General features: G+C 35.6%; 1 protein-coding gene across 1 annotated transcript; it reads left to right on the forward strand.

The window, feature by feature from the left end:
- Positions 1 to 7,355: 7,355 nt before the first annotated feature.
- On the forward strand, positions 7,356 to 10,537 carry LOC115923737 (insulin-like growth factor-binding protein complex acid labile subunit). Its single transcript, XM_030985010.1, has 2 exons — positions 7,356 to 7,446; positions 7,852 to 10,537. The coding sequence occupies exons 1-2, from the start codon at positions 7,356 to 7,358 to the stop codon at positions 10,167 to 10,169; spliced, it is 2,409 nt and encodes an 802-aa protein (XP_030840870.1). The 3' UTR covers positions 10,170 to 10,537.
- Positions 10,538 to 13,499: the final 2,962 nt, after the last annotated feature.

Genomic DNA, 13,499 nt, shown 5'->3' on the forward strand with positions numbered 1-13,499 from the left:
GATCCTGGGGCCTCACAGTTACAAGGTCATTGCTTAGTCACTTAATCATAACTGTACGCAGCGGGGGGGGGGGGGGTAGGGTACGGGGCCGCCCAACAAATAAAAAAAAAATGCAATAAATTATCAATAATTCATTGCATTTTCCTCCGGTCCCCAACAGGAAATATTCCTCAGTAGAGGCATGCATTATGGTTCAAGGCATGGCCACACAAAGGATTTATTCCTGTCGGGTATCGGGGCAAAATGCAATCAATTATTGATAATTGATTGCATTTTTTTTGTTTGTCTTTTTGTATTTGTGGGGGTAGCCCCGTCAGTGGCTAACCAATTGCCTCGTTACTGTGACGCCCCATGATCAAAACCGTGTCGATGTGCAATATTAGTGCCCTTTTGTGAGGCATTAATCCTCATTTCTGTCAGTTACGACTTAAAGACGTAGGCCCCCCTATTTAATTAGCATAGTAGCACACACATGCTTTAGCAATCACGCAAAACAAACACTTACAAATTATTATTCAATAGAATCTGAGAATGTATATCATTATCTAGATCTATTAGGGATAAATCATTGTCAAAATCATTCGATAAATTGTGGTAAAAATAATAATTTCATCATTTTATTTTATTCATTTTATTATAGTTTTATGTTTTACGTTTCATTAAATTATTAGAGAAAGAAGTCGATTTGTTGTACCGTTGTCGACTCTTAATCCTCGTCCAAATCAATATGAAGAAAAAAAACACGAGGTAGAAGGGCATAGCCGGGAATCGAACCGAGTACATCTGTATTGTGAAGCGATGTCTTATCAACAAGACCACTGTGCTTAACTGATATTAACTTGTTCTGTTCAAAATGTTAACACTTTCTGATGTTAATGACTTTAAAAAAATATGCTGATAAACTACTTGTACTCCTTTTTTTGAGGAGGGGTTGGCCCCTAAACAAAAAAAAGAGATGAATAAAAAAAAACGCAAAGTAGAAAGCCGTAGCCGGGAATCGAACCGAGAACATCTTCATTATGAAGCGATGTCTTATCCACAAGACCACTGTGCTTCACTGATAATAACCCGTTCGGTTCAAGATGTTAACACTTTCTGATGTTAAAGACTTTAAAAAGATATGGTGATAAACTACTTTTACTCCTTTGTTGAGGAAGAGGGGGTGTCCCCTAAAAAGAAGAAGAGAAGGACAAATCAATATGAATAAAAAATGATTAACCAAACACGAGGTAGAAAGGCGTAGCCGGGAATCGAACCGAGTACATCTGCATTGTGAAGAGATGTTTTATCCACAAGACCACTGTGCCTCACTGGTATTAACTTGTTCGGTTCAAGATGTTAACACTTTCTGATGTTAATGACTTTAAAAAATATGCTGATAAACTACTTGTACTCACATTGTTGATTTTCATAACTCTAGCTTTTAAATCTATATTAAAAAATTATCAAAATCATATTCATATTTTATAAAAGGAGGAGGATATCTTAAATTAAGGGGAATATATAAATTACATAGAAGAACAGTTTCAGATTATTGATTTTCCATAACTCTAGCTTTTAAAATCTCTTTTTAAAATAATTACATAAAATATAAAGGATATTTTAATTAGAGGGGAATATCTAAATTACTTTTCAGTCACTGGACTTTTAAAAGCAAGACAGGTCCTCCTATCATAACTGTTAACATCTACTTGGTTTTGACTTTTAAGAGTAATCTATAAATAATGATAATCTTTAGAATACAACAAAGAAAAGTAAACATTAAATATACACAAAGGCATTGATTAAACAGAAAACATTTGATGTCTGCATATATAAAATCACTCTTCTTTTAAAAGATGTTGGAAAATGAAATATAAAACGTACAGAATATTTTGAATTCCACCTGGATTTTGGAATAACTAATCAATTGAAAGTTAACAAAGGTCCCTGACATCTATTTTTTCTCCTAAAGGGCCTCACTGAAGTTCTATTCCCTATCAACTCATTAAAGTTGGAGAAATCTAACTAAACAAGGGAAGGGAAGGTGGGAGTGAATGAGTGGGTGAATGAGTGACTGCCTGAATGAATGAGTAAGTGGATGAGGGAGTGAGTTCTAAGTGGGTGTGTGGGAGAGTGAATGAGTGGGTAAGCGAAGAGGGAGGTAGTGAGGGGTGGGTGAGTGGGTATGGGAGTCAGTGGGTGGGAGAGGGAGGGAGGTACTGAGGGAGGGAAGGACTGAGTGAGGGAGGGACTGAGGGAGGGAGGGAGCGAGTGAGGAAGTGAGACAGGGAAGGAGGGAGTGAGTGTCTAAGTGGGTGAGTGGGAGAGTGAATGAGTGGGTAAGCGAATAGGGAGGGAGTGGGTGAGTGGGTGAGGGAGTCAGTGGGTGGGAGAGGGATGGGGTACTGAGGGAGGGAGGGACTGAGGGAGGGAGGGAGCGAGTGAGGAAGTGAGACAGGGAAGGAGGGAGTGAGTGTATGAGTGGGTGGGTGGGAGAGTGAATGAGTGGGTAAGCGAAGAGGGAGGGAGTGAGGGGTGGGTGAGTGGGTGTGGGAGTCAGTGGGTGGGAGAGGGAGGGGGTACTGAGGGAGGGAGGGACTGAGGGAGGGAGGGAGCGAGTGAGGAAGTGAGACAGGGAAGGAGGGAGTGAGTGTATGAGTGGGTGGGTGGGAGAGTGAATGAGTGGGTAAGCGAAGAGGGAGGGAGTGAGGGGTGGGTGAGTGGGTATGGGAGTCAGTGGGTGGGAGAGGGAGGGACTGAGTGAGGGAGGGAGCGAGTTAGGAAGTGAGACAGGGAAGGAGGGAGTGAGTGTATGAGTGGGTGAGATTTGGAGAGTTAGAGGTAGGGAGTTACTGAGGGAGTGAGGGAGTGAATGAATGAGTGAGGGAGGGAGTGACTGAGTGAGTTAGGGAGTGGACGGGTGGGTGAGAGATAGAGGAAGTGCAGGGGTTTGTGTGTGGCTGAGTGAGCGAGTGGGTAAGTGACTGAGTGACTAGGTAAGTGAGGGAGGGAGTGACTGAATGAGTGAGTGGATGGGTGGGTGAGAGATAGAAGAAGTGCAGGGGTTTGTGTGTGACTGAGTGAGCGAGTGGGTAAGTGACTGAGTGACTAGGTAAGTGAGGGAGGGAGTGACTGAATGAATAAAGGAGTGAGTGGATGAGGGAGGGAGGGAGTGAGTGAGGGAGGGAGGGGTGAGTGGGTGAGGGATGGAGAGAGAGAATGAGGACCTGTGTGCAGGGGTGTGTGAGCGAGTGAGTTAGGGATAGAGTGAGGAAGGGAAGGTGGGAGTGAGTGAGTAGGTGAGTGAGTGATAGTGTGACTGAATGAATGAGTGAGGGAGTGAGTGGATGAGGGAGTGAGCGAGTGAGAGAGTGGGTGAAGGAGGAAGCGAGTGTGTGAGTGGGTGATTGAGGGAGTGAGCGAGTGGGGTCAGTGAAGAGGGAGGGAGTGAGTGAAGGGGAGAGAGTGAGCGAGTGGGTGGGTGAGGGAGTGGGTGGGTGAGAGAGTGTGTGAGTGAGTGAGGGAGTGGGTGCAGGGGTGTGTGCGCGAGTGATGTTTTGTTTTTTAACTTTCTTATTTTTAATCGAAATTTGCTGACCTATTCACTGACCTATTCCTCTCATTTTTTTAGTTTTTATCAAAATCAAACTCGCAGTGTCCATTCAGCTATAACTATTGAAATCAATCGATCACTCCCTAAAAGAGGACCTGGTTTTTGGAAACTTAATTCTTCTCTATTAATGAATGAAAAGATAAAAGAGGAAATTAGACTATCCATTGTCTCTTTTTTAAATGAAACTGAGGAAACAGAAATGGAAAGGAAATGGGAATATTTTAAATTCAAAAGAAAGCAAAAAATAACCTATTTGTCTAAATTAAATAAAAAAGAAAATAATCGAAATATAGATGAATTAAAAAAAGAATCGAAAAAAACACAACAACGTTTAAATTTGGATCCTCGAAATGATGAATTGAAAGAATTGATTGATGTTTATGAAACGGAATTGATCAGTTTACACGAAATTTACATAAGAGGTGTAATGGTTCGTACAAGCGCAACTTGGATAGCTGAAGGGGAAAGGAATAAACGATATTTTTTTAATTTAGAAAAACGGAATTTTGATAAAAAACATATAACAAGATTATCTGTCGATGGGAGACTAGTGATTGAGCCAAAAGATATTTTGTTAGAAGAAAAGAATTTTTATGAAAGACTGTATTCAACTAGACAAACGGAAAAGGAAAACAATGAATTTTTTGGGGATGAATATGACTTGCCCGTTTTAGAAGGAGAATCTGCAGTTTTATGTGAAGGTCCTATTACAGAAGCTGAATGTTTTGAAGCAGTAATGTCTATGCCCAATGATAAAACGCCCGGATCAGATGGGCTTTCTGTTAATTTTTATAAAGTGTTCTGGCAAGAGTTAAAAGATAACTTATGTCAGGTATTTAATAAATGTTTTGAAAATGGTGAACTTTGTCCCTTAATGAGAAGAGGAATAATTACTTTACTCCCTAAAGAAGGAAAAGATCATTTATATTTGAAAAATTGGCGTCCAATTTCTTTATTAAATACAGACTATAAAATATTAGCTAAAATAATAGCAAATAGAATAAAGAAAGGTACTTCCACTCTTAATATGTTCTGATCAAACTGGTTTTATGAAAAATAGATATATTGGAGAAAATATTCGTTTGTTTTTAGACATGATAGAATTTTGTAAATCACATTTTGTAGATGGTCTTGCTTTTTCTATTGATTTCGAAAAAGCATTCGATTCTTTAGAATGGAATTTTTTGTACATATGCTTAAAGAAATTTGGTTTTAAGGAAAATTGTATTCAATGGATAAAAACACTTTATAATAACATTGAAGGTTGTGTACTTAATAATGGATACTCCTCACCGTCATTCAATATACAGAGGGGTGTAAGACAAGGTTGCCCTCTTTCACCATATTTATTTTTAATTGGTGCTGAAATTTTAGGGGTGATGATTAGACAATCAAATGACATTATAGGGATCCGTGTAAACGACTCGGAAGTGAAACTTAGTAAATATGCAGATGATACTGTTATTTATTTATCAGCGACCGAGGATAGTTTAGAAAAATGTTGTAATATGTTATCACTATTCGCAAGTATATCAGGTTTGAAAATAAACATAGAAAAGAGCAATATCGTTCGTTTAGGTAATTTTCAGGGTACTTTATGTAGATAAGAAATTTAAATGGGTTTCTGATTCATTAATTTATTTAGGTATAAAAATACCTGTCTCAGATGAACTCGATCTATATGATTTAAATTTTGAAGAAAAAATTAAAGAAACTGATAATTTGCTAAAGGTTTGGAGTTATAGGAGTTTGTCTTTAGTTGGAAAAATTGCAGTAATTAAAACACTTGTGATTCCAAAGTTTGTATATTTATTTAGTAACACTCCTAGCCCACCCAAAAAGTTCTTTGACACTCTTCAAAAAAGATTATTTAAATTTATTTGGAACAATAAAGGTGACCGAATAAAGAGAAGTATTATGTATAATAATTTGAACGATGGTGGATTAAAAATGACGCATATAGAGAGTTTTTGTAAAGCCCTAAAAATTGCATGGGTAAAAAGAGTTTTGGACGAACAAAATGACGGTCATTGGAAAAAGTTGTTTTATGCCAATACTAAACAAATAGGTGGAGTGTATATATTTTTGTGTAATTTTGTAGGAAGTGATTTGAACTATAGCGGCATAAATGGATTTTGGAAAGATATTCTTTTTGCTTGGTCACACTACAGGTACTACAACCCCGTGAAATTTAAAGATATTATGAATCAATCGCTATGGAATAACTCTCATATCAAAATTGTATAAAATCGGCATACACAACTCTCCAGTCTGTAATTTCTGTAAAAAAGAACCACAAAGTTTATTGCATTTGTTTTGTACATGTTCTAAAATTCAACAATTTTGGTCTGATATAAATGCTTGGTTATTAAGAAAAAATGTAAACACTCAAAAATTTTCATACCTAGATATTTGTTTTGGTTTTGGCAAAAAAACTCACCATCTTATAAATACAATTATATTTTATGCAAAATATTTTATTTATAAAACAAAGTATGAAGAAAAGAATCTTTCATTTTTACGTTTTACAAAAGAACTAGATTTTCTTCAACAAGTACAGTATATAATTGCATTCAGAAAAGGAAAACAGAATACACACAAACAAAAGTGGAGACCTCTAATTTAATTTGATTTGATATTTGATATCTAATTAATTCGTTTACATGTTCATTTGTTTACTTTGTATTGTATTGTATTTGTTATGCAGATCGAATGTTAAAATGAACAACGAATGTAAATATCTTTGATTTGAAGCAATAAAAACATTTTTTTTTTTAATTTTAAAAAATCAAACTAATATCAGGGTGGGCTTTCCCTTTAGGAGCACTTACTTTATTATTACTGTATGATTTTTAAAAGAGCTTAATTAAGATCTTACTGTATGAACTCTTTTGCATATTGCCACCCTTCCTTGTCTGTGCTACCATGATAGCTGAAGAATAAAGCAATATGAACATTTAAACAAAATTGAAAATTATTGTCAAAAGACTGTTTAATACTGTTTAATTATATTAATTATGAATGAAAGCAAAAACATCCCTGACAGTTTAAAGAGTGAAAATCAACACTAAGCATACATGTAAAAAAAATGTCTCTGGTCATTTTCCATAAGAACAAAGTTTGAATGGCCTCAAAATCATTTAATTGCAAGTTCTCCTCATCTAAGTTTCATTCAGGAAGAGCTACACACTTCCTGTTTAGATAAGATTACAGATTTGAAAATGAAACATAAATTTCAACAACTTTAAAGCAAGCATACATTTTTGGCAAGGTTTTATGTACAATTTTTCATGTTAAAATTGGAAGAAAAATACACTTTTGAACAACTTTATTCAATATTAAAACTTAACCAGCACAAGATGACTTTTGACTATGTATGAATAATAGATATGGACTATACAACAGGGATCTGTATATAAGTTACATGTATATATTTATATATATATTCTCTTTAAGGCATAAAAGTATTGCTTCTTCATAACAAACAAAACTAGTTTTCGTCCTGTCATCATGATGACGCAGAATTTATGAGATTTTTAATATTTCCTGGTATCAATATTTTGAGGAAGCTATAGGATTTCCCTCACAATTTCATTTCAGGAGTTGTATGAATAGATGTACATGTATTGCGCTGTAACTCTACATAAAAGTTCATTGGTGAGCATAGATGACATCTGATGCACGCTGCTGCTATTCCTGATCTGGTTTCTAAGGGCTGTATCATCCACTCTCATACGTTAAGGTCTGTGAATGAAACAATATGGCTGCTAATGTGTCAAATACCATGATTTGTGTTCATTTGGTGCTGGTTGCATCAGGAATCATCTTCCTGCACCTGCCTCAGTCAGAGGGTACTGCAGAAGATGTGGCTTCATACAAGAATCTTCCGAAGTGCCACTTCACGAACTCTAGTCATGGACTTATCGCCAATTGCAATAATCTTGGGCTAAAAGCAGTACCTCAAGACTTGCCAATAGAAGTTAATGTCCTTGTTCTGACCTTAAACAACCTAACAACCCTGCATGACGAGTCCTTCAAACACCTGCCAAATCTTGTTACACTGGCTGCATCTAGAAACCCACTTTCTGTCATCGAAAGCAAGGCCCTGTGGCCTCTGACAATGCTAAGGTCGGTCGTATTATCTCATTGTAATCTACAGACTATGTCTTCTCTGCTCTTTGTCAAAAACACGCTACTCACCATACTACAGTTAGGTTATAATCAACTGAATACTCTCCCTTGTGAATCTCTTGCAGCCATACCAAGACTTTCACGAATAGAGCTAGATTACAACAAAATAAAAAGTCTTAACTTCAAGGGATGTTCCCGATGGTCTCATTTGACGGAAGTAATTCTTCAAGAGAATGAGGTGCAAGAAGTCCATCAGAGTGACTTTCTGCCCCTGCAAAATACTACTGTTGGTACTTTTTCACTGTTTAGGAATAGTATACAGAAATTATCCCCAAAAACCTTCTCTCATCTGACTTTCATAGACAGTTTTACACTTCAAGGAAATCTTCTCAAATCATTTGATATTCGACCATTTTTAGGAATGACTTATATAAACAAATTATCAATATCTGCATGTAAAATCCATCGGCTTCTCCCACCTGACAATGCCACTGATTATCATACCCCTTATCCATCTATTTTGAAACTTAACATGAGGAGAAATTTTATTGAGAATGTACCTCCTGGATCATTTTGGGGTTTCATATGGCTTAAGAAGCTGCTTTTATCTTATAACAAGGTAACTTCTCTCTCCAACGAGTCCTTCTGCCTGTTGACATCGCTAATAGAACTTGACGTATCCTCTAACAAACTAGTTGCCTTACCACCTGAAACTTTTGCTTGCTTGCCAAATTTAACAACATTGGATGTATCCAACAATTTACTTCAAAATATCTCACCCCAATCCTTTGACGGAATGTCATTAATACGGTTAATCTCCCTATCCGGTAATAGAATCACCGATCTTAACATTGGTAAACGACTTTGGACACTTGGGACTCTCAGAGTACTTGACATATCTAATAACGATATACCATTCATTTCTAAAGGGAGGTTTAAAGGGCTCACCAATCTGCAGGTACTCGATGTATCTAACAACCAACTTACCAGTTACAGTGAAAATGCATTTACGGACCTTGTACTCTTGAGGAAACTGCATTTGTCAAGAGAGAAAGTAGTACTCTTGAAAGACACCTTCAAGCAACTTCGGACAGTGCTCTACTTGGATCTGTCATATACAGATATTCAGGTATCTAGAAGTTCTATTGAACAATTTTATAATATGACATGTTTAGTAGATCTAAACTTAGAACGTGCCGAGCTGAGAGATACCGATTTATACAATGGGATTAATAATCGGTCGCTTTTCTCTGGTCTCTTTTCCCTAAAAAAACTACGACTCAACGACAATTACTTAGTGAGCCTGGATGAGCGAGTATTTCACAACCTTACAAAAGTTTACTATCTTGATTTGAGCAAATCAATAATACAAGTGCTGAGGCCGGGAGTCTTCAGTCCCCTCTCTTCTCTCAGTCATCTGTATCTCCGTGAAAACAAGCTGGTGGAGATGGCAGGAGACATTTTTCATGGTCTCTATCTACTGAGTGCTGTGTACATCTCAGATAACATGCTCAGTGGTCTGGAACCGACGACATTTGCCCAGGCTCCTCGACTGACCGTGCTCTCTTTATCGGGAAATCAAATCAGCACCGTTGAGCATGGGACAGTGCTGCCAGCGAATACATCACTAAGGTTGGACATTTCTAGAAACCCTTTCACATGTACATGCACCCTGACATGGTTCAGGAAATGGCTGCAGTCAGCTGACATTGATCTCCAACATCCAGAAAAGACACTGTGCTCTAAGACATCCTTAAAGGGATTGGTGAATCAGCCAATCATGGCATTCCATCCAGAGGATCACTGTGGTGCGGACATTGTCCTCATCACGGTTCTTACATTCACAGGTGTAGTGATTGTGATGATATCCATTCTTGCCTACAACAAACGATGGTGGTTGAATCACAAACTCTTTCTCCTCAAACTAGCTGTCATTGGATACGAGGAAATGGCAGAAGATTTCAATGCAGATACCTATCGTCATCATCTCAACCTCATGTTCGAGGAAGAAGAACAGGAATGGGTTGACCGGATCATAAGGCCTGCACTGGAGGAGAGGATGCCACATCTACAGAATATCATCTTTGGAGACGAAGACCTCCACCTTGGTATGTACTACATCCCTGCACTCTATGATGCCATCGACAACAGCTTCAAGACTGTCTTGTTGCTAAGCAACCATTCTGTCAATGATGCCTGGACCATGACCAAGCTTCGTATGGCTCTGGAGCATCTCAACGATTCGGGACTCGACAAAGTCATCTTGATCTTTGTTGAGGACATCGAGGATGAGAACCTGCCGTACCTTGTCAGGTTGTTCCTGAGTAGGAACAAACCTTACATGTTGTGGACGGATGATGAAGATGGACGGGAACTATTCTGGGCTCAGTTTGAGAAAAGCATGAGAGCTAATAAGGCTATCAACAATGCCATTCCTCTCTAAATTGTGATGCTGACAAGCCCAACATGAAGGTTTGCAGTGGAAAATGAGATGCACAGAGCAGAAGTCAAGTCATGACAACGGCAAGTCCAGTGCATTTTCCCCAATGTTAGAACATTGTCATCAATTTTAATACACCTTTAGATTCCAATACACTGTAGGTTGACAGCCCTACCAGAGTTTAATGAGACCAAATAACATGAAAAATAAACACTTTCATTGTTGATTACTTTTTATTGAGGCCGCCATTGGCATCAAGCAACTCGTTCATTAATAAGGCCGTCTCCTGCATTCATAAATTCCGTGATATTCTGTAAAATGTGTGTTTTATTTTTTTTATTTAAAAGTAATTTGTCATTTCTGAAAATGTGGTCATCATTATAATTAAATTCCTTATCATAATCATCATAATCAAAATCATAATTTTATTTTCATAATCATTGTAATCATAATCATAACCATGACGATGGTAATCATAATATATTTTAATCATAATTTTAATCGTAATCCTAGTCATCATAATCATGATCAACCATAACAATGATCATAATTATAATCAATCATAATAAAAAAAAAAACATAAACATAATCATAACAATCGTAATCATAACAATAATCTCTTTAGTTTGATGCATCATTGGCACTATAACAAAAGCACATGTTTAAAATGTATTTTACAACTCGGAAAATGCGATGTTATGATTCAAATAGATTATTAGCTTAAAACTTCTGACAACATGGTAACATAATAGGATATAATTATTTTGCTAATAATAATATATTTGTACAGGTGAATATCAAGATACAAATTAAGTGTATATAGATTATGATTCTTAACAAATATAAGTGTATGTGAAATGTAAGAATTCCTTTTGCTAATGAGGACAATGAGGAAAAGCAATTTCTTCAACTTTCTCTCCAACATCATTGTTTGCTATTTTGTTTACCTTGAATGGCTCTTTGTTTTATATCTACCTTGTGGAATTTTTCCCCACTTTTGAAAAACACTTATTCATTCTTGCAAATATGAACAAAGATAAATTTTGATTTATCAGTTGTCTTAGCTCAAAATAATTTACACATTTTGGGAGAATGTCATAGACATCGTATTGATATTTACTGAGTAGTACAAAGTATAAATTCAGTATTTTCTTACATTTTACAAACAAACATAACAGTGATAGTGCATGATAGTTTTAATGCTTTTCGTCTCCGGTGCTGTAGTATACAAGAATTTCAATGGAAGTCACATTGTTTCGAACATAGCAAAATTATTGAACCATGGAAATTTGGGTATATACTTTTTCCATCGAGTTAATGAATTTAATTCAATTTGGCTACGTACATTAATATGGTTTTGCTAGCATCTACGTGTACGTGTAGATATGTTAGCTTATGATATAGGTTTCAAAAGTCATAGAGGAAACTTGGTAATTATAATTGCACACACTGGACATTGCTAGTGACACACGAGAGTAGTTTGAATGAATTTGGTCATCCTCATTGATATATGCGTTCAATCTTGCATCTAATTTTGTGGTCCTTGGTGCCTTACTTTCATTTAGGTACATATATATTCTGGTCTCTCGCTCACTATACATTTGCAAACATGAACAATCGTTAATGTAAATTTATGAAAATATATATATATATATACATTTACCATCATTTTTTTGTTTTACTTACCAGAATTTTTTTTTATTACTAACCTACAAGTTCCTGAAGTAAACAGTTTCCAGTGAAGTAATAAATATGCATATTATATTACACATGCATTTAAAATCATGAACTAATTTTCAAATATTTTTTGATAGCATTATGATCACAGTTAGCGATTTGGATTACCGAGTATCGTTTCATACAGTAAAAAAATCAACAAATTATTAATCATTATTTTTTGTGTGCCTTTGATCTAATTTGAAAACCTTTTTAAACAAAAGATATAAGTGTCCTACCATATTTCATGAATGATATTACAGAATAAAATAATCAAATGTTTTCAATCGTGTCAATGTGATTGCAGGGCCCTCGGGGAAAACAAATATTTATACTGATGAGGCTACCCTGGGTAAACAAGACCATACTTTTTGGTATTGTCATCATCCCCAAGAAATATTAGATGTATTAGGATTTGTATGGATCAATATGTATTGTATTTGTAGTAAAAGTACTATACAATAAAAAAATAATAATAATCAAGTTGGATAGTATAATTTAAGCTGGGCAACTAATGTTTAGATATTTCAAGTTAGAAATAGTCATATGAATTTTTTGAGAAATCTTAATTCGTAAATGCATTACACTTCTGAAATGCAAGTATTTAACTGGTGTATTTTTTGTACAAAGAACACATTAAAAGAAGATAATGGAAATACATCACACGCTGGACTTTTCTGCTCATTATTTAAGAGTTCTACTTTTATTATTTTCATAATTATAGGCAAGTTAGAATCATTTCATGACATGCAAAGAGTTTAATAATCAGTACAAAACAAAACATGTTATATTTTCCAAAAAATTACCTTTGACACAAAAAGCCATTTCGTGAATGCTATCTGCGCATGGGCAGATAAAGGTCATTTCAGATAAAATTGTAAAACCCACCGAGAGGAATATGTGCTTATGTTATGTAATCATTATTCACGTGTGCACCTACGGTACATTCTATGATACAAGAGGGCAAACAAAAGCTTTTTATGAAGCACATCGGAATTTTGGCATTGATGATTGTTTGAGGCAAGCACCTTGTTACATGTATGTGAAGTGTTGACATTCATACACATTATAAAGACAACAACAGCTTCACATTGTTGATTTCCATAACTCTAGCTCTTAAATCTATATTAAAAATTATCAAAATTATATATTTTTTTTTAATAGATATCTTAAATTGAGGGGACTATCTAAATTACGTAAAAGAACATGTTCAGATTATTGATTTTCCATAACTCTAGCTTTTAAAATCTATATTAAAAATCATTACAAAAAATATATTTTTACTGCTTGAGGATATCTCAATTTGAGGGGAATATATACATTTCTTTTCAGTCACTGGACTTTTAAAATCAAGACAGGTCCTCCTATCATAACTGTTAACATGTACATGGTTTTAGTGACTTTTAAGAGTAATCTAAAAATAATGATAATCTTTAGAATACAACAAAGAAAAGTAGGCATTAAATATACACAAAGGCATTGATGAAACAGAAAACACTTGATGTCTGCATATATAAAATCACTCTTCTTTTAAAAGATGTTGGAAAATGAAAAATAAAACGTACAGAATATTTTGAATTCCACCTGGATTTTGGAATAACTAATCAATTGAAAGCC

This window comes from Strongylocentrotus purpuratus, unplaced genomic scaffold, assembly GCF_000002235.5.
Source record: "Strongylocentrotus purpuratus isolate Spur 01 unplaced genomic scaffold, Spur_5.0 spur5_scaffold_14, whole genome shotgun sequence".
Lineage (NCBI taxonomy): Eukaryota > Metazoa > Echinodermata > Echinoidea > Camarodonta > Strongylocentrotidae > Strongylocentrotus > Strongylocentrotus purpuratus.